General features: G+C 63.7%; 1 protein-coding gene across 2 annotated transcripts; it reads left to right on the forward strand.

Annotated features, from left to right (window-relative positions):
* Positions 1 to 1207: 1207 nt before the first annotated feature.
* On the forward strand, positions 1208 to 20410 carry Peds1 (plasmanylethanolamine desaturase 1). 2 transcript variants are annotated; one of them, XM_046433588.2, is made up of 6 exons: positions 1208 to 1396; positions 8374 to 8493; positions 16395 to 16486; positions 17049 to 17193; positions 18186 to 18398; positions 19151 to 20410. In XM_046433588.2, the coding sequence occupies exons 1-6, from the start codon at positions 1273 to 1275 to the stop codon at positions 19270 to 19272; spliced, it is 816 nt and encodes a 271-aa protein (XP_046289544.1). In that variant the 5' UTR covers positions 1208 to 1272; the 3' UTR covers positions 19273 to 20410. The 2 variants fall into 2 exon arrangements, with proteins under 2 accessions (XP_046289544.1, XP_046289545.1); XM_046433589.2 differs by lacking the exon at positions 8374 to 8493.
* The last annotated feature ends 530 nt before the right edge of the window (positions 20411 to 20940 follow it).

Here is a 20940-nt window from a genome sequence, read left to right on the forward strand (position 1 = left end):
TGGCCACCCAGGGTAGGAATGCTCAGAAAATAGCCCCGGGGAGGCTGGAAGCTGAGGAATTCAGAGCTTAAATCCTGCGAGAGAGAGGAATGAAGATGGAGCTTCTGAATGAAATCCTGGAAGAGCCTCCCTCCCCTCCTGGAACCTCTTAGGTCCTTCCCGGCCTCCAGGCAGCTCCCACTTGATGGCAGCATGTGGAATTTAAGTGAGCAATTACTTCTGCAGTCAGCTAGACCTGGGGTAAAGCCGGCTGCTGCCATTTACCTGCCCCAGTATTGAAGGCATCTGGCTGAGCCGGACGCATTCAAGCATTTCTGGAGAGTCTACAGCATGCCAGCTGCTCCTCCGGCCAGTGGGGGTTCCCCTGGGAACAAAGGAAGTCCCTGCCCTCAGGAGACTGTTTCATGGTAGAGCAGACAGGAACTGCAAGTTCACTGCTCACCAGACAAGCCTGTGAAGACAAAACAGGGTGATGTCACAGTGCCTGGAGGAGGGGGCACCTCTGAGCAGGGAGTCACGGGGGCCTCTCTGGGTGTCCCTTCTCCAACCCTCGGCCCGGCGCCTGGCTGCTAGGGAGCGCTCAACTAATCTTACAGTGACTTCTAGGGTCCTTTTCATCAGTTTACTGTCCCCGCCCCGGAAAGAATATGAGTTGGGGCCGGGACAGGCTCGAGGTGTCTTCTCCCCGGCTCCTAGTGCGCGGCACGTAGCTGGTGGGCGCCAGGTCCTGGTAAGGTCTGCACACAGTAGGCTGCCCCGCTAGAAGCCGCCCTCGAGTGCCCGCCGGGCCCCCGGCTCCAGCCCGGCGCCTCCCCTCGCGTACTTTGCACAGTGGGCGCTTAATGGCACGCGCTGGAGGAGCGCCCGCCCTGGCCCGGCCCAGGCCCTCTGCACCCACTGCTAAGCCGGGCGGCGGGCGGCGACGTGCCGGGATTCCAGAAGGCCAGCGCGCGGCCGGCGGGGGGCGGAGCAGGGCAGGCGGGGACGCGCCGCCACCCCACGCTTCCGCGCCCAGCTGCGCCCAGCTGCGGCCCCGCCCCCGGCGCCGCGGTTGGCTGCGGCTCGGGGGCCGCCGATTGGCTGGCGCGTTTCCGGTGCGGGCCCCGATTGGCTGTGACGCGAGGCCGGGCAAGGCCCCCGCCCGCGCCGCCGCCGCGCCCAGCGCCGGGCGGTCATTGGGCGGCGTGATCTCGCCGCGGTTCCGCGGCTGTGCCGCCGCCGCCGCCGCCGCCGCCGCCAGCAGAGCGCACCGGGCGGGCCGGGCGAGTGGCCATGGCGGGCGCCGAGGACGGGCCGGGCCAGCAGCCGGAGCTCGACGAGGATGAGGCAGCGTATTGCCGGCGCTGGGGCGCGCAGCACGCCGGGGCCCGCGAGCTGGCCGCGCTCTACTCGCCAGGTAGGACCTCCGGGCCCCCCTCCGGGCCTGCAGTCACCAACCCGGCTGCGGACAGCGACCCTGGGCTCCCCAGGTCGGAACGTCAGCCTGGGGCCCAGATGGGGAACTCCAGCCCGGGCTTCCAACTTGCAAATAACGCCCCCAGGTCCGGGGTCCCCATCCCACCGTCCTCTCCAAGCCCAAGCCTGAACCCCAGCTCCGGGGCTTCCTGGCTGCAGAGACACTCCCAGATCAATGATACCACCCCATCAGGTCCCGCGTCCCCAGGCAGCTTCCATGCGACCCGCACATCCGGAATCCTATCCCCGGAGCGCTGCGGGCTGCAGTGAGCGCCCCTAGACTTGGGAACCTTCACTTCAGGACCAAGACTGAGGCAGCCGCTTGGCTACAGGCGCTGTCCCCGGCCACCTAAAAGTCACGTCCCATCCTGGCTTCCCCCGGATCCGGAATCTACCCAGAGTTCCCATCTGTATTTTTGCTAGGGTCCTGGGCTGCAGATGGTGACCTCACCCCACTCATCCTAGGAACCCTAATTTGGAGGCTGCAGAATAGGCCAGAGGCCTTTCCCGGCGTCTTCGTTATCTCCCTTACCCCCGTGGCACCCTCCAGTGCAGAGCATCACCCTTTGCCCCAGGCTCCTGGATTCCAAGAGTGGGAGGATGCAAGCCCCCCCAGTGTAAGCTCCCCCTGTACACAAGCCCCAACTCCAGCCGTCGCCTCTCCCCACGTTCGTAGGTCATCCCCCTCCATTAAGACTTGGTTGTGGAGCCCTGTGCTCCTCAGACGACTGGGATCCTTGCTTCGGCTCTGCCCCTTTGCCACCGGCCAAGGTTCCTCCTGGTTTCTTCCTGCTTTGTCCAACATTCATGCTTCAGTAACCGCCAACCCCCACCCTGTTCCCGGACTCCACGGGAACCCCCAGGACCTTGCTGCCTGCTTCCCCTGGAGGGGGACTCCAGAGTGAGGTGAAGGGAGCTGCCTGGGGTCCCTCCGCCAGCCTGTTGCCATCACTCAAGCTTTGTCTGTGGAACATTCTGACATCTTGTTTTGCCAGGATAGATGCCACCATGCACTGTCCTAGCCTGCGTGGGCCTGGGGCCTCCACCCTCTTGGCTTCCTGCCCCGACAGCCCGTGTTCAGTGCAGTCTCAGCCCTAAGGGACCTTTGCGGGACCTTGGGGCCTTTGCTTTTCCTCTGTGGGTCCTGGATCTCCGGGGTCTGTGCCCTTCCAGGGCCGAGCTGCGTGTGTGCAGTTTTTCAGACCTGACTGGGCACCTGCTCCTGCTGCCCAAAACACCCGGCCTCTAGATGGAAACCTCCTGCTCTCCCTGGGGGAGGGGGCTGGCCCCGAGGGACTTGGCTGTGTGACCTGGGCCAGGCCACTTTTCCTCCCCGGCTTCAGTTTCCTCACCTCTGAACAAGCACAGGATAAAGTGTGGGCGCCCAGTTAGGAAAGGAAGTGAGGGCAGCGCTCCCTCAGCTGACCCAGGACCTCTGCTGTGAGCCCAGAGAAGCCGGCTTGTCTCTGTGGTCCTCAGGCTCCCCCCTGGGAATGGAGGGCCAAGGCTTGAAGGCCTCCACTGGACAGCCAGCCCTGCCCACCTGCCTGCCTTCGGCCAGCCCAGACGGTCGGCAGGCATTGCAAGCCCTCACCTCGCACTCCATCGTGACTGCGTGTCTGCCCATATCTGATTCTGGTTCCCCAAGCATCCTTCTCTCTGAAGAATAGCCCCTCTGTCTGCAGCCTCCTGCTACCCCAAACCATGGTCAAGACCTTCTGTCCTCCTGGCCTGGAGGGGAAAGGAGAGCCTGGTCAAACCGATTCTTCCAAATTACTTTCCATCGGCTTCTGTCTCCTCACTGTGTGGCCTTGGGGAAGTACCTTGACCTCTCTGGACCTGATCTGAGAAACACCTATATTCCTGTCCCTGTTCCAGGCCTTGGGTAGAGCAACAAACAAGACAGAAAACCTAGAGCGGTATTTTAGTAGGAAAACAGTCAGTTTTTCAAAATAAGGAAACGTTTTCGCTCTGTGAAATACATACAGCAGGAAAGAGAGAAGGCTAGGGAGGGGGTGATATTCCAGAGAGAGGCAGCAGGCCTCTGAGCAGAGGACATTTGCACAGAGACCTGAAGGGGAGAAAGGAAGAGGGAAGAACCTTAAAGATATTTGAAGAAGGGTTCCATCCAGACCAGGGTAACAGCAGTTGCAAAGGCCCTGCGGTGGGCTTGCGCTGGGCACATTTATAGAATGCAGGGAGCCTGTGGGCCATGATGGTGAGCAGGGAGAGGGGGGAGGGGTTTCTGGGTTCTGGGACTGAATTCTTGAGATTCCTGAGCCAGGGGTGGTTTGGCACTTGACAGTTCATGGTGGATACCAAGGGCAGTTGATGCATTCAACATCTATTGAGCACCAACTGTGTGCCAGGCTTTTCCTCACAGGCTCTTTCTTGGTTCATCCCCACTCCAGCTGTGAGGTCTGCCTGGTGTCACCTCTGCTTTCCGGAGGAAGAGGAGGCTGAGGCCTCCGTTAGCCCCTCACCCACACCAGGCACACACCTGTCCTGCATGCCAGTCCTGGTTGGGATGAGGCATGTCTGTCCCCAGCAGATGGGAAGGTCAGCGAGGGCAGGGAGGGAGTGTGCTGAGCAGCCCCCGCCCGCCTCTGTCGAGAGGGTCCTGAGGCAGAGCAGTGACCTGCCCAAGGTCACGCAGCCGGTCAGCAGCAGCGCTGGACTGGCGCGTGCTGGGGCCCTCCCTCTCAGTGCTGGAGCTGGCTGGGCGCCATGCCTCTGAGCTGCACCCAGTGCTTTTCATTTTCACTTGGAGGCAGGTCTTGTCGGTCTCCAAGGCTGGCCTCAGCCTCCCGAGTTGGTGGGTTTGTGGGTGCGCCCCGCGGAGCCAGGGAGGGTTCTGCATTCTTAACTGTCCCTTTGAAGGGAGCCAACCAGGGACCGGGGTCGAGGCCAGGGGACAATGCTCCAGGTTAGCAGAATGGCGCTTGTGCGGGGCTGTGTCGGAGCGGCCTGGTACGCAGAGCAGTGGGGGTGTGTGCGGGTGGCCGAGGGCAGGGGACCTGTGAATGGTGAGGCAGGGGGGACAGCAGCCGGGTCCCAGCTGATCCTGGGGACCTGGGAGCCACAGAGGGGCCTACGCAGCACCCCACTCTGGGTTTGACTTTCACAGCCACAAAAGACCCCATGCCAAGTGTCCGGGTGTGGAGGGTCTGGGGTCCTGGAGGGCAGGCACATATCCAGCCTCCAGCAGGTGCCACTGAAACCTGGCTGTGTGTGTGCCACTTCTCAGGTGTCCCAGACTGCTGGGCTGGGGGGCCTGAGGGTCCCGATCTGGCTGCCCACTCCCCCGATCTGGCTGCCCACTCCCCCGGCCAGCCTGGGGCGCCCCGCCCTGGGGAGGGGGCTCTGGGTGGGTGGGGAGGGTGGGGGTGTCCTTTCTCTTCCTTCCTGCTGGATTCCCACTGTCATCTCTGTCCCTCTGTCCTGGTCCCCTCCCTCTCTGGGAGGCCCAGGGTCTCTGGGTGGTCGGGGGCAGTCAGAAGCGCAGGTTATTTGGCGTTTCTCCGTCAGAGCAGGACGGGGCAGCCTGATGGCGAGCCTCGGCTGTGGCCTGCCCCACCAGCCTGCACGCGGCCCTGCCCTCCCCGGCCAGTGGGCGGCCACTGCTTTAGCTGAGCCTCAGTCGCCCATGTCTGCCGAGCCTGGGCTGGTGGAGAGGGGCTCAGCGCTGGAGCCAGCGGAGGTGGGCGACCTGGCGAAGCCCTGCACCCGCCCACCCTCCGCCTGCCCATCTCAAGTGGCAGCGTTCAGGCTGCCTGCCCTCCCGGGCCTGGGGGGCTGAGGGTCCAAGCCTTGACCATCGAGTGGCCTTGGGCAGGTCACTCTATCTTTCCAGGCTGTTTTCTCCCTCTCAGGGGTGGGGGGAGGTCCCCAGCTGGGAGGTGTGAGGGGGGCTGCGGCCGTCCTTAGCACCGCACCCCGCTCCTACCGGCGACCTCGAGGACTGGTGACCGTCGTGTGTGGATTTTCTGTGGATCAGAACTGAGGGGCACAGGGACCCAGATTCCACGGGGGGGATGGAGTTTAGGTGGGAACATTCAGGTACCGGGATGTTTTTCGTGGATGGGGAAGAGCGGGGGTCATCTCTGGACTCAGGACGTCCTGTTCCGTTTACGAGTCCAGGATCCACCCCAGCTCTGAGCCTCAGCGTCCTCACCTGGGGAAGAGGGTTGCAGATCCTTCTTTGAAGGGGCTGAGACTTGAACGTGACCCCCTCCTCAGATGACCGCACAAGCCCGGCCTGGCTGCCCCTGAGGCCGCGTGAGGACACAGGCAGGGCGGACCCCGTCAGATGAGGTGGCCAGAGTGGCCAGAGCCTGTGTTCTCCAGGGAAGCGGGAAACTAGGAATTCATGTGATTTTTAAATTTAGCTCATTTAAAAGAAAAACGGAGCAAATCCTTCCCTGGGGTCCAGCATCTCTGGTGTGGGCCTGGCTGGACTCCACAAGCAGCCAGTGGACATGGGCATCGTGACTGCTGCTGTTGTCTGACCCCGTGCTGCTGCCCACTCTGCCCCCTCTGTCCTGCAGGCTGAGGGGGAGGCTGGCAGGGAGGGGTCACCTGTCCTGGTTCCTGCTGGGGCTCACAGCCCCCGCCCTCCACCCACCCCAGGGCTTCCTGATTCTGAGCCCTGGGCCCTGGACAAACAGGAACTGGAAAGGGGAAGGCCCTGGGCTGGGGCTGCTGATGGTGGCCCTGGGCTGGAGCTGCCCATGGTGGCCCCGGGCTGGGGCTCTGGGGCAGGGGGCTCCGTGGGGGACCAGGCCGGGCTGCGGTAGGCCCACTCCTGCTTCTGGGCCCTCTGCGGAAGTCCTTGCTCTTTCTTGGCCTCTGGCCTTTTCTGAACAAGAGGCCACGGGGATGGGACCCTGGCGTTCCCCTGGCCAGTCTGAGCCTTGGTCTTCACGGGGTGAGGGGAGGGCAGCTGTCCTGGTTCTGGCTCAGGCTGGGCGTCGAGCTGTGTGACTGAGCCCCGTCCCCGTCTGGACAGAGCCGGAGACTTCCTTCCAAGGTGTGCTGGTGAGGGACAGCCGAGGCAGCCTACTGTGGTCAGGGACTTGTTTGTTCCACAGCACGAACTGAAGAGCTCACTTGGCTACGGTCCCAAGTGCTGCGCCCCCAAGTGCCGCGCCCCGTGTTGGGAGGGCACAGAGGCTGGGATGGATCTTCTGTGGATCAGAACTGAGGTCCCCGCTGGCACAGGGACCCAGATTCCAAGGAGACCCCAGGCTGAGGGCTGCGGGAGCAGGAGCCGGTCTCCGGGTGAGGGGCGCGCGGAGCCTGTGCTGATCGTGTCACAGGCCTGCCTGGCCCTGGGCTCCTGACCCAGAATGTCACTGGAGTGATGGGGGCAGCATCAGGAGCCGGACAGGTTGGGTAAGGGAGGGTCTTAGGAGCCAGACCCTCTGGCCAGCGGATCCCAGTCTAGCTGACGAGCCAGGTGGCCCTGAGTGACTTCCTTGAGCACTCTGACCCTTAGTCTTCTCCTCCGCGGGACTCCTGTTAGAGTCTGTAAACAAGTCAAAAATAACACCTGGCATTTTGCCAGGGGAATGTTAGAGTTCGTAAACAAGTCTGGATGGTGCCTGGCAAAATGCCAGAGGGAGTGGTTTGAGAAGTAACAAAAGCTAGCCATTAAGTGTGGAGATTCCTGATTGGTTGACTGCTGTATCTAGTTTATGCTAATTAGATAAGCTCTGTGGAATGTATAAATACTGCTCCTGTCCTGCAATAAATGGCTCCTACTCCTGCTGTATCAACGTTCACAAGTTGTTCGTCACCCCCCGGTTATTTTGCTGCAGCCAGCCGGACTCCAGCAGACTCCCACTCCACAGGTGCTCGGCACTTAATGCTCCGTAGGTGTCCGACACCGATGACCACCAGAGTCCCGCCAGTAAGGGGGTCGTGCCCGGGACCAGCTGCCTGCTCTGGGTTCCGGTCACCCACGTGATGTTCCGATTTCCTTTTATTTTTTTAAACCTTCAGCTTATGGTCGAAAAACGTTGGTGTGTTGTGTTCAAAAAGGCGTAAATGGAAAGCCAGCCTCAACCGGGCTCTTTTCTTTCATGGTGGCTGCTGGTGGCGCTGTGCACCACTGTCTGTCCCAGGCGTCTCTCCGTGTCCGCGACTAGATGGCTTCCCAGCTCGTCCTGGCGGAGGAGGTGCCTCGCGCTGGGTTGATATGGCCAGTCCCCGGCCCGGTGGCCTTCGGGCCATTTGCGGTGTTCTGACACCTCAGTCACAGCTGCAGCGGGTGGCCAGGGCGTCCCGGCTTGCGGGCTGTTAGAAATGGGGGCGCAGGTGCCGCGGCGCTGGCCTTCCACCCCACTGCTGGGGATCGGAGGCAGAGGATGGCGCGGCTGGGCCGCCTGGGCGCTGGCCTAGGCTCAGAGTGAAGACCTCAGGAGGCCGGGCTGTGGCTGGGGGAGGAGCCCCCTGGGTTCCGCCCAGCCCCGGTGCTGCCAAGAGTGGACGCCGGGGGAGGTGGCCACACTCCTCGGCCGACCCCGCCACCCCACCCCGGTAGTCGCCCAGGTAGCGCCAACCCTAGTGTCCCACAGACCTCCTGGCTCAGACCCAGGACTGCTCAGGGGAGGCTGGGCAGGATCGGAGCCTCCACCTGGAGGCAGTGGCCGGCTGAAGAGAGCCCTCTGCAGAGAGCCTGGGGGGCCAGGGCATGAGCCCCTGTGTACAGGATCGGCCCGAGCAGGGGAGCCGCGCTGGGGACCTGCTCTCAGGAGGGCACCGGGCCTGTGGCCGACAGGCCTGACCCCTCTCTGGGCCTCGGTGGGCTCATCTGTGAAATGGGCAGGGGGCCTCGTGCTCCTGGGCGGGGGTGGCCCAGACCCTGGCCGCCTGGCGCCTGCTGCCTCACCCCCTCCTCACCGTCCTCTCCCCCAGGCAAGCGCCTCCAGGAGTGGTGCTCGGTGGTCCTGTGCTTCAGCCTCCTCGCCCACAACCTGCTGCACCTGCTGCTGCTGGCCCGCTGGGAGCACGCGCCCGCCGTCGTCCTGGGCGTCGGTGAGTGGCCAGGCTTCCCTTGCCCGCGTGCGCGCGCGCGTGTGTCTGTGTGTGTGCGTGTGTGTGCTCATGTCAGTCTGCCGTGGGAGCCCCGCCTTCCCCTCAGTTGGTGGCACCTCTGTCCTGTCCCCCTGGGTCCTCTCCTGCCCTGGGCCCGAGCTGTTGGCCCCACCTTCACAGCACTGCTGGCCTCTGTGGTGGACCACGACGCGAAGGAAAGGCCACCGACTCCCGTTTCAAACAAATTAAAGCCTGGCCCGAGCTTCCCTCCGGCCAGGCCGTCCCTCCCCCAAAACCCACGGAGCAGAGGGCAGCAGGCTCTGGGAGCGTGGCCAAAGGGGGTGTCCTGGGAACCTAGAGGTAACAGGACTTTGACAGGCATGACCCAAGGCAGGCAGTGGGTAAAGGTCTAAAGGGTCCACCTGAGGGACTGGACCTAGATCCCGGCATCAGCATTGACGAGGCGCCACCAGGTTGGAGAGGGCCGCTGTCTGGCCGGGGGAGCCAGGCGCGGGTGAGTGCAGCGGGCATCCCACGCAGGGTCCGAAATCGCAGTGGCTTACGGGAAAGCAGAATGAGCTTCTCATGCCTCTGCGGCGAGATGGCTCCAGGTGTTAAGAGGGAATTAGGCTGGGTTCGTCCCTCTGCCCCGCCTGCCCGTCCCTCTGCCCCGCCTGCCGGGGGTCCTCACTCCCCTGTCCCCACCCCACCAGCCAGTGTCCACACGTGGCCCAGGAGGGGTCCTGCAGGAGCCTCAGGCCCCCTGCTGCCCTGCCCAACGTGTGCTTAGGCAGATCCCAGCTCCTCGCCTCGACTGCACCCACCGCCTGCACCCACCGTCACCTCCTGCTGCTCGCCCGCTCCCGCCAGGCCCGCCTCTGGCCTCTCCCACATCCCTGGGGGGGGGGGGGGGGGGGGGGGGGCCTCTGTGAGGCTGTTCCCTGGGACCGGAACTCTTTCTTCAAAGACATGTAGGTACAGACTCAAGGTGCTTAGAGGTCACCTCCTCAGAGAGGCGCTTCCTGGTGGCTCCTCAAAAATAGCCCTGGGGCACGGTGGGGTGTGCTTGTGATCCCAGCAATGGGAGGCTGAGGCAGGAGGTCAGAAAGTTTGTTTTTGTTTTTGTTTTTTAATATTTATTCTTAGGTTTTAGGTGGACACCATATCTTTATTTTACATTAATGTGGTGCTGAGGATCGAAGTGCTTCATGCATGTTAGGCGAGTGCTCTACCACTGAGCCACCACCCCAGCCCAGGAGGTTAGAAAGTTGAAGGCCAACCTCAACAGCTTAGCCAGACCCTGACTCAAAATAAAAAATAAATAGGGCTGGGATGCAGCTCAGTGGTAGAGTGCCCCTGGATTCTATCCCCTCTATTAAAAAAAAAAATAAAAAATAGCAGTCCTGTCACATGTCACACCCCCACTGCACTCTCCACGCCACGCCCACGTCAGTTCTTCGAGGGCAGAAGCTTCCTCTTCACGCTCTCTCTGCCCCAAGCCCAAGGCCTGCTCATGGTGGGTGACAGTATCGGCTGAACCCGTCAGTGAACCTCCTGGTATCTTCCCCAGGTCCACCCTCCCCTGTCCACAGCCAGTGAAGCAAATGTCCTCACTTTCCAGATGAGGAAACTGTGGCTCCGCAGGGAGGGGCCGGGGTCACCTCGAGGAGAAGCGCCACACAGCCCTGGGTGCCCTGCCCCTCGCAGCCCGGGCTCAGCTGCCCTCCTCTCCCCAGCAAGGGGCAGCTGGGCCCTTGCTCCCTCCCGCCTGGCCTCCCTCAGGGTTCAGTGCCCACAGTCTCATCGAAAGCTCTGGCGGCCAAGCCAGTGGCGCTCAGGCCACCAACTGACCATCTGGGGGGCCGGACTAGCTGGAGGGGAGCAGGCTAGTCAGCACCTGTCCAGTGCTGCAGAGCCTGGCCCTGCCTGCCCCCAGGGACGGGAGGGACCTGCAACAACCCAGCCCTTCCTCAGACGAGCAGGTGTCCACAGACGGGGTCACTCTTGCTGCCTGTGTGTCCCTGGCGTCTGCGAGCCTCATTTCCCACACACGCAGAAGAGGACTGCTGGGCCTGCGGAGGCACAAGTCTGAGGCCAGTGGGCTTTTTTTTTTTTTTTTGGATGCTGGGGATTGAACCACTGAGCCACGTCCCCGGCCCTTTTTGTATTTCACTTAGAGACAGGTCCTCGCCAGGTTGCTAAGGCTGACTTTGAACTCACGATCCTCCTGCCTCCGCCTCCCAAGCTGCTGGGAGGTGCTGTCACCACCCCTGGCTTCTTGAGGCAGCTCTGGCAACTTAGAAGACCCTGACTCAAAATGAAAAATAAAAGTGGGGGAGGTGGCTCGGGGTCAGGCACCCTGTGCTCAGTGAGACGACACGGCCACAGTCCCTGCCCCCTGAGGTGCGCCTAGTGTCGGGGAGGCCAGCTACTGGGGGGGTGATACCGCCGTGAGGCACCTGGCACCTCGGCCTCACTGGTCAGTTCCACAGTGGCTATTTGGTGACCCTGTGCCAGGCACTTCTCATCTCTGGCAGCCTCCTGAGGAGGTCCTGGGAGGCCAGGGGACTGGGGCCCACGCCAGGCGTGTGCTGGTGGAGCAGGGCTCGGGCTCCTTCCCTGGTTGGGGCCCGAGCTCCGCACCCTGTGGGGAGGTGTGGCTCCCCATCCCACACCTCTGCCTCTGGCTGATAACAACAGACAATCCTGATAGTGGTGTTGACACAGCCCTGATTGATTTAAATAGCTGCTCTGATTTGTGTGTTAACGCGCAGGCGGAGGGCACCGTGCCAGCCCCCTGCCCGTCACTATCTCCCCCAGAGATTACGGTGCCCCGGGCAGGCCCAAGAAGTCAGGCAGAGCGAGAGCATGAAAGGTGTGTGGTTGGTAAAGTGGGCACAGGGGACACGAGGCTGACAGGCAGCCAGGCGGGAGGTGTGGTGGGGTGTCCCGGAGAGGAAGCCCCGAGCGCCAAGGTCCTGCAGCTGCTTGTGCCCGCGGGTTAGGGGGACGGGAAGGAGTGCAGTGAGGCTGGGCAGTTCACCGAGGGAATGGGTTGGTGGCAGCTCAGAGGCAGTGGGGACACGGGATCGGGCTGTGGCCTGGGTGCAGGCTATCCTCCACGCCCGCGAGGAGTCCTGGGGAGTTCCCTGGAGAGGTGACTGCCGCTCAGCCATTCGGGACGCGGCCGTGGAGGTGGCACAGGTTGTGGGACGCAGGAAGAGCCGTGCCAGGCGCTCTGCTCGCTGGGCTGGGGGTCGCTGGGGGGCGAGAGAAGGAGGGTCAGCGGCCACTGCCTCCGGCTGGCCGACGGGCGGGAGGGAGGGACTGCCCCTCAGAGACGAGCTGGAGGGAGGGATCAGGAGCCTGAAAAGGACGCGGGGTCCAAGCCCAGACACTAGCGGGAGACCCTGGCCCAGTGCTGCGGGGCGCAGCGGGAGGAGCGCAGGGGGTGGGAGTCTGGCGGGCCAGGGGCCCAGCCCTGGTCAGGTGGAGGTGGGAGTCGCTGAGTCGCCCTGAAGGGCTCAGCAAAGCCCCAGAGGTGAGTCGGAGCCTGGAGGGAACTGTTCCTGTGCCAGTGTCTGCAGGGAAGGGCGGTGGCTGAAGCTGCCCCAGGGCGAACCAGTCTCCAGCCATGAGCCAGCCACCAGCAGGGCAGAGACAAAGAGTCTTCTGTGTCCCTCCCCTGCCCCCATCCAAGGGGCCTCGCAGGCCAGCAGGCAGCCTGGAGCCTGTCCCTAGAGAGCCATCCCCAGCCTGGACCCAGGGCCAGTGCCCGCAGCGGGGGAGGCAAGGCCCCTCCCTGCCCCCGTGCGTTCCTGACCTCTGTCCACAGCACGAAGGCCTGAAGGCCAGGGACTGGTCCCTTGACAGGCGACAAGACCCAGGCACTGGGAGGGGAGTCCTTGACCTACCCGAGCTTCCTCTGATGAGCCCAGGGCCGCCAGGCACTTGCCGGTCCAGCCTGCTGACCCTGTGGATGGGGGCAGGGCTCGCACCCCCGTTGCCCAGCCCCGAATGTGGGGGCTCCTCCACCCACTCAGTCAGTAGCCACCCTCACAGTGGCCTCTGGTGGCCTCACAGCCGCCCAGCCACCTGCCACCATGTGAGCCTGGACGGGCCTCAACCCTGGAGTCTCTGTCCCTCTGGGACCTGGGCTGTGGCGGGGCTGACCTGTGCTCTGGAGAGACGGTGCACCCCTCTTCTGGGCACCGTGCACGTCCTGCCTCCCGGTACGGTCAGGCCCGGTGTTGACGCAGAGGCCAGGCACCGTCCATTCCGTGTCCTGCTAATGCCCCTCTTCCTTCCCGAGGCAGGGTCTGGCCGTGTGGCCCAGCCTGGCCTGGACTTTGTGATCCTCCTGCCTCGGCTGCCTCCCCCCGTGGGATTTTAGCTGGTGGCTCCCTGGTGACTGGGCTGTGGCCTGGGTCTGGGAGGAAGGTGTCAGAGGCCGAGGGCCTTTTCATCTTGTCATAGCCGGGCAGCTCTCCCCAGGCCTGGAGAGCCGTGCCCCTGAGCGCACCCCCAGCCCTGGCCAGGTGCCGTGTGCAGGAAGCATGTGAGGACACCTTCGCCACAGGTGTCTCTGCCCGTGGGATCGGGATTCTTGTCACCCGCAGCAGCAGTGCCGGGACAGTTAAGGCGATTAGACGTGTGGCCGCCTGGGCGGGCCGGGCTGCCGCGGGGGATTAGGGGACCTGAGGCAGACAGGTGCTGGCCGGGGCTGGGAGCTTCAGGTTAAAAATACACGGGCGCCATCTTCACCCAGGGGAGCCAGGGCGTGTGCCCACCCGGCGTGGAGCGTGGGCTGCGGCTTCAGGGGAAGCTGGGCCAACCCAGACGCCACCACAGCTGGTGGAGAACACGTCCTTCTCCACCTGGATGACGGGACGCTGGTCGGCAAAGAGCAGGGCACACTGACGATGCCCGTGACCCTGTGGGTGGACTGTAGAAAGTTCTAGAGCAGCTTGGTCAGTCTGCGCTCCTGGCAGCAGGTCTGCAGTTGCACAGGACAGGAGTGGGAGGGAGATGAGGGGCAGGAGGGAGCCTGGGGGGGCGGGCCAGCGGGTCTGTGGCCTGTGGGGCAGCCTGAGTGTGGGAAGCAGACCCGTGTGGCCCCCCGAGGTGGTTCCCACCCTGGCACTCTGGAGAGGCGAGGACACCGGTCCTGACTGGGAGGTGGTTGGACGGGTCTCCTAGCAGGCCAGCGCTATCAGGCCGGGGCCACAGGCCACAGGTCACGTGTGGGCCAGGCCCCGTTAAACCTCGAGGCCAGCTGCAGTTTGGGGAGTGGAAAGGGCTTCGTCGGTTCTACCCAGAGCCGAGCACTCAGAACAAGGACCTGGGTTCTGAAACATCCCCAGGCCACACCCCTCCTGCCTCCAGCCGCTTCTTGTCCGCGGCTGTTCCTTGCCCAAGAAGGAGAGTTTAGGGCTGGGGTGCAGCTCAGTGGGTGGCGCCTGCACGCAGGAGGCCCTAGGTTCAGCCCCCAGCACCACAGAGAAAAGAGAAGGCAGTGCTGAAAGGCATCACTAACGTTGTTGGAACAGGCCTCTGGAGACCCTCAGCTACCTCATTATGCACGTGAATGCTGAGGCCCAGAGGAGGTAAGGGGCTTGTCCTGGTCACACAGCAATATGGTGGTGGGCAGAGGCAGTGTGGGCAGGAGGAGCCCTGGTGAGCCCTGGGCCTCCTGTGGTGCAGGTTGGAGGTGGTAGACACCCCTGTTCTTGTCCTGAGGCTGCCACTTCCAGGCCACGTGACCGGGGGTGGGGGTGCTTTGACTTCTTTGAGCCTCTTTCCTTCTCCAAGAAATGGAGATCACAAGCGCAGCCATCTCGGGTGTCCTCGGCGCCGGGTTGGGAACAGAGCAGGGAAGTGTGGCCCAAGCGTCTGCTTGGGGTGTGGCTTCACTCAGGGGACCCTCAGGTGACAGGCACCCCGAGGAAGCAGCTGCCAGGACCTGGGAGAAAGGGGCTCCAAGGGACAGCGGGGACGTCCTCTGCCTCGCGCCCAGCCGCCCCATACCCCGCAAGGAGCAGGCCTGCGGGCCTTGCGGGGCGCCCTCCTGCCTGTCCTATGGCTTCCCAAGGCAGGAGGTGGCTCTGCTCCACGCCCCTCCCTCCCTCCCTCCCTGCTCACCAGGGACTTGGGGGCCTGCAGAAGCTGTGTCGCCTGCCATCCCGCCCGCCATCCTGCCGCGCTCCACGCAGGGCACACGAGTCCCAGAGCCTCCAGAAGGGTCTTCCAGCAGCTGCCCTTGACTCTGGCCTAGCCATCAGAACCGCAGACTGCAGGGACCCAGGCGCTCACTCTGTCCCCTGGGTCCTGAGCCACGCTCTCCAGGGAGGTGTCCAGTCTCTCTGCAGCCTCCACAGTGCTCCAGGGCCCTGTCACCCTGTCACCCAGGGGCTGAGAACTGGGCCTCCAACAGCAGTCCACGGGGACGCCGAGTTGGGAAGGAGCAGGAGGGCACTGCCCGTGAGGCTGCTCCCGCTGGCCTGGTCCTCTGCCCTTTGCCACAGGTGGTAGAGAGCTCATCGTCACTGTGTCCCACCGAGGTGGCACAGGGGGCCCTTGTCAGATGTTGCTTGGTTGATGCAGCCTCTGCCCAAATACAGTATTGAGGGCCTACTGTGTGCCACGCACCCAGTGAGCCCAGATATGTGCCGACATCCAGGTCACAGCCATAAACAAGAAACCAGAATCTCAGCTGTGTGCACCGGACACAGTATGCAGGCCTGTAATCCCAGTCAGGAGGCTGAGGCAGGAGGATCATGAGTTCAAAGCCAACCTCACAACTTAGGGAGGACCTGCCTTAAAAAAAATAAATAAATAAAGTAAAAATAAAACCGGGCTGGGGATGTGGCGGGTGTGGTTGCCTGCTCAGGTGTCCAGGGAGGACACATCAGTGGACTCTGGGGGAGAGGGCCCGGTGCACTGTGTTGCGTCTTGGGAAAGGATATGCCTGGCGGACAGCCGCACCGCAGAGCCCAGAGGTGCACGGGGCTGTGCGAGGGAAGGGGAAAGCCAGCAGGGGGCGCTGCAGGGGTGAGGGAGTGGGCGGCCGCAGCCCTGAGAATCACCTCCCGCAGTCGCTGCCCGGCCTGTGTCCCCCGAGTGCGTGGCTGTGTGTGCTGCTGTGCCGGATCTGGGTCTCAGGGCAGGTCAGGAGCCAGGTGTGGCCCTTGCTGTGTGTGTGACCTTGTCCAGTTACTTCTGCTGTCCAAGCCTGTCTCCTCCTCTCTAAAGTGGGAATAAAAATGGCAGTGATATCTCACAGACGGTGAGGTTGGTTGAGCTCCATCGTGTAGACACATGTGCCTGGTACTGAGAAAGGGCCTAATAAATGGTGGCCACTGTGTGCCTAAAAATCACTCCTGTCTTACAAGACGAAATGGGCGCAGAGATGTTAAGTAACATGTGCAGTGTCACACAGCAAGCGAGCAGTGGAGCTGGAACTGCATGTGACTGTGCTGCTCTGAGCCCTCAGGTGAGTGGTGTTGGTCTCCAGGAGACCCACTGTGTGCTGAGCAGGCGGGAAACAAAGACGAAGGAGGCAGCTAGAGACCAGGGGGTCACGGCACTGGGACTGAGAGCTGGGGTGGGCAGTAACTTCTGCCCACGACTGGGGCAGAAGGTGCAGGACGCCAGGTACAGGACGGCCCTCCAGCCGCAGGCGCACTGTGTGGGGGAGGGTGGGAGCGGCGCCGGGTGACCTGAGCCCAGCTTGTTCTCCTGACCCCGGCGGAGCACGCGTGGGGCCGGGGCTCCGTCCACAGGGAAGAAGTCCCGGGTGGAGAAGGGCTACTTTCCTCCTCTGACAAACGCGTGAGCGTGGGATGCGGGCATCTGGCCGCGGGGCTCTGCCTGGGCCGGCTGCAGCTTGCTCCCTCCCTCAGTTGCAGGGGCGGTCACCGCGGATTTCTTCTCCGGCCTGGTGCACTGGGGCGCTGACACGTGGGGCTCCGTGGAGCTGCCCGTCGTGGGGAAGGTGCGTACGTGGGGCCGCGTGGCCTGGGGGCCCCCTGGGCCAGCCCGCCTTCCCGCGGGTGAAGCAGAGGCGTCAGGACGGGTGGCCCGGGAGCTGGGTGTTGGCCTGCCTTGAACTTGGGGTCCCCTCCTGCCGCCCTCGCTGCTGGTCTGATTGGGGCTGACCCTGGCTTCATCCGACGCGGCCCACCCCGGCCTTCCCACCCCTCGACGTCCCCTCACGGCTGCTGGGTGGCTGCCCAGCCCACCCACAATGAGAGCGGTCCCCCCCGCCCCCGTCACAGCCCGAGTCCCCACTCACCCCACGGCCCAGTCAGACCCCGTGGCCAGAGGGACGTGCTCTGTGGGCACGTCGGCTATCAGAGAGCTGGTGCCAGAGAAGGGGGCACGTCCTCTCCTGAGGAGGGGCTCTGCTGCCGGCGCAGTGGGGGCTGAGTCCAGGGCGGGGGCGGCCGGCCAGGCTCCTTGTGCCCTGCAGGCCGCGGGCTCCGTCGGTGCCCGTGGGTGGAGGGCCCTGGGCGTGCCTGTCCCGGGCTGACTGGTCGGCGCCCCGCGGCCACCAGGCTTTCATCCGGCCGTTCCGGGAGCACCACATCGACCCCACGGCCATCACGCGGCACGACTTCATTGAGACCAACGGGGACAACTGCTTGGTGATGCTGCTGCCGCTGCTCAACATGGCCTACAAGTTCCACACCCAGAGCCCAGGTGAGGCCGGGCGGGGCGGGCGGGGCGGCCGGCTGCAGCAGGTCCCAAGCCCCTCGTGCTCCCGGCTGGGCGCCGTCGGTGGTCTCTGGAGCCCAGGGGTCGGACACAGACACTGGGTCAGCTCCCCTGGGCAGTCGGAACTGGGCTCGGCTGCCCCCGGGCCCTCGCCCCCACCTGGCTGCATGCACTCGTCGCCACTGCTGCCCGCTCCTGCCCACCCGGGCCTTTGTGCTTCCTGCTGGCCCCGGGGCTCTGGGTGGGAGCAGCTGCCCGCCCCCTGCAGCCACACTGAACTCAGCCCCGGTGACGCCCCCTTTTGAAAGGACTTGTTGCCCCAAGGCCCGCCCATTTTCCACTGCAGTCGGGCAGAGGTGAGGTCAGTCGCACCCTGGTCACCTCCCTGGGCTTGAGAGGTGGCTCCCGTGGGTGCTTGTGATGAATATCTGCAGGCCAGAGGGTGCCTGGTGCCACGTCGTGTCCCCCCATCCCTGTGTGTCATAGCTGCTGAGTGGCTGCCAAGTGCCCCTGCTGCCCTCCTCCCGTCACCTGCCCAGGAGGCCCTGCCTCTCCCCTTGGGACGAGGCTGGAGCTGGCCACAGAAGAAGGGAGGGCCAGCGCCGGCCTCGGGTGGGCCCAGCTCCATGGGCTGTGACCCCCAGAGCCCTTGCGGCCCCCAGACCCTTGCAGAGCTGTCCCCCTGCTGTGCCTGCCTCCCGCGGGGTCTGTCCCCAGGAGACTCCTGGAGCAGGTCTGCGTGGGGGCCTGGTGGGGGCTTATCCCCACGTTAGTGATTGGGAAGGGAGAAGGTGGCCCTGCTGTGCCACCACCGCGTCTCCCTGTCCCTGTGCTTCCTCCCTCCTGGCCCCAGTGGAAAGGTGGCCCGCTGGCCTGAGGCTCGCTGAGGCTGGCAGAGCACCCAGGTGCCCCAGGCCCTGAGCTGCAGGGTGAGGGCTGGTGGCCTGACCCCGCCCCGGTGATGCCCCTCTCCGCAGAGGCCCTGGCGCAGCTGTACCCCTGGGAGTGCTTCGTCTTCTGCCTGAGCGTCTTCGGCACCTTCACCAACCAGATCCACAAGTGGTCGCACACGTACTTCGGGCTGCCACGCTGGGTCACCTTCCTCCAGGACTGGAACATCATCCTGCCACGGAAACACCACCGCATCCACCACGTCTCTCCCCACGAGACCTATTTCTGCATCACCACAGGTGCGGGCCGGCGGGCCAGGCCCTGGGGCGGGTGGGCCTGGCGGGGTCCTGCAGTCCTGGCCCTCGTGGGTCTCAGGGCACACGGACGAGCATCAGCTGTGTGCCCGGCACCCTGCAGGTGCCACAGTAAACAGGACAGGCCCCCCCACCCACCCCACGGAGCCCTGACTCCCTCCACCCACCAGCCAGCATGTATTTGTTGAGCACCTACTGTGTGCCCATCTCTGCTTTGGGTCTAGGACCCAGCAGTGGATAAAACCGACTCCCCGCCGGGGGGGCGGGCCCAGGAAGTAAAGATGCAGCTCACCTGCTGGCGCCGCAGGGGGGGAGCAGCAGGGCGGAGCGGATGGTCCCCTTTAAATGAGGAGTCAGAGGTGCCGTTAAGCAGAGGCCTGGAGGAACTGGGAGGAGGGAGCTGAGGAGTCTGGGGAACCCCGGGTGTGGAGCCAGGGAGATTCGAGTCAGGGAGCAAGGAGGCCACTGCGCAGGTGAGGAGGTGGATCTGGAAGAGCTGGGTGCTCCTGAGGGACATGGGGACAGGTCAGTCTGGCAGAGGAAACAGTCCAAAGGCCCAAGCTGGGGACCCTGCTGGGACAGACACGCGGGCCAGTGGCGGAGGGGGAAGATGCCGGTGTGAGGCGCCCCGGGGCCCGGGCTTCTTCCCGCTGCCGTGGCCGGCGGGAGGCGGGGTCGGCCACCTGCGCCTTGGTTGGGCTCCCTGCCGCCGTCCGCTCACCCGTCCCCCTGCGCAGGCTGGCTCAACTACCCCCTGGAGAAGGTGGGCTTCTGGAGGCGCCTGGAGGACCTCATCCAGGGCCTGACGGGCGAGAAGCCTCGGGCCGACGACATGAAGTGGGCGCAGAAGGTCAAGTAGCCTCCAAGCCACCAGCTGGCCGCCGGCCTCCCGCCCCCACGGAAGCCATCTGCCGACTCCGGCCTCCTGGAGCGGCCCCTCCGCGTGGAGGACACCTCCTGGGCTGCGCCCGGGCGCCCGCCCGCCCCCATGACACAGAATACTTGAGCCACTGATTTTCCCATTTCCTCTTTCCGTTCTCTTTCCTGGGCCCCGACCAGGGCCTGGCTGCAGAAAAGAGCCCTGTCCTGCCCGTCCCTCAGGCAGAGGGCCACCGCGCCCTGCACGCCTGCCACCCACCCAGGCAGCCCTTCAGCGTGGCTGGCATTGGCTGCTGAGTCACCTCTGTGTCCTTCCCTGTTTGACACCAGAGGTCCAGGAGGCCCCAGGACACTGTCCTGCCTTGTCCTGTAGACTGACCCAGAGGCCTTGGTAGGGGACACTCCTAGCCACCGCCTTCAGCCTGCCTGTCCACCCAGGGATGGCGCGCCCCCAAAGGTCAGGGGGCAGCTGGCCAGGAAAGGCTGGGACCCCCCAAGTCTGACCCCCACCCCCCTGCCCTCTGGTTCTGGCTGGAGCTGGGGTCTCGCACAGAGACGCCGAGCAGGGTCCTGCCAAGGCTCCTGGCCCCGGGGACAGGCACCGTGTCCCCTCTGGCCAAGGTGTTGTCAGAGAAGGCAGAAGCGGGGCTTTTTGTTTTGGGTTTTTTTTTTTTTAAAGGTGCTTGCTTGTTTAATGTAAGTAATAGAAAGCCTTAATATCTTTTCTGTAACACGGAGGAATATTTTAACGCCATGTTTGGATGTACATATATATTTATAACAGAGCAGGAGGCTGCTTAACCTGGCCGCCCGCTGTCCCTGGGGGCCGGAGGCGCAGTTAGGAGCCGTGTGGGGGCTCACCACATGAGACAATGAATCAGTGTTGACATGCTCCAAACGCTTGGGGAAGGGACCCGACTCGGTGGCCTTCCCTATAGATCATGGCAGAGTCACAGGGACTGACCCCAGTCTAGGAGGCCCTTTGGCATATGTTTATTTGCGGCTGACGTGTGCCACACTCTTGAGGCACCGCAGCAAGAGACCAACAAGGACCCGCCTGGTGGATTTGACCCCCCTGAAAGAGACAATAAACATAAATAAATGCACATGGAAATTCAGATGGTGATTTGTGAAAGAACAGGGTAGAACCCCATTGGAAAGGTGGGGGGGAAATGGGCAGAGGGGGGACGGTGGGGAGGTGCTGAGGAGGGGCTGCCTGGATAAGACCTGGAGGAGGAGGAGGAGGAGGAGGCAGAGCTGCCAGGGAGCAGCAGGGGGGGAAGGGGCCTCTTGGTGGGATGGCAAGTGCAAGGGCCCTGAGGCAGGAACAGGTTTGAGGCCAAGAGGAGGCAAGTCTGGACTGGAGTGAGCAGGGGGACAGTGGAGAGGAGATGGGAAACCCAGGAACCTCGCAGCCTCCCAGGCCGAGGTGAGTGCGAGGCCACTGGACATTTTAAACAAAGGAAGTTGTTTCTGTTTTGAATAAGTTACCGTAAGGCACACGTGTCAGGCTGGGATTCAGTTGTGGACGCTACAGACTCTCGTCAGAATCTAGTTTGGGACTCAGGGGTAAAGGGCTTGCCTGGTGTGTGTGAGGCCCTGGGTTCCATCCCTAGCACTGCAAAAGCAAAACAGAAAGAAATCTATT

Source organism: Marmota monax, unplaced genomic scaffold (assembly GCF_021218885.2).
Source record: "Marmota monax isolate L192 unplaced genomic scaffold, Marmota_monax_Labrador192_F-V1.1 WCK01_AAM20220418_F8-fsc00014, whole genome shotgun sequence".
NCBI lineage: Eukaryota > Metazoa > Chordata > Mammalia > Rodentia > Sciuridae > Marmota > Marmota monax.

Bases quoted from the DNA above. Each gene is read 5' to 3' on its own strand.
- Peds1 (XM_046433588.2), top strand. From the start codon at position 1,273: ATGGCGGGCGCCGAGGACGGGCCGGGCCAGCAGCCGGAGCTCGACGAG. The intron at 16,487-17,048 runs GTGCGTACGTGG...CGCGGCCACCAG, and splicing joins AGCTGCCCGTCGTGGGGAAG to GCTTTCATCCGGCCGTTCCG. The intron at 18,399-19,150 runs GTGCGGGCCGGC...CCCCCTGCGCAG, and splicing joins CTATTTCTGCATCACCACAG to GCTGGCTCAACTACCCCCTG.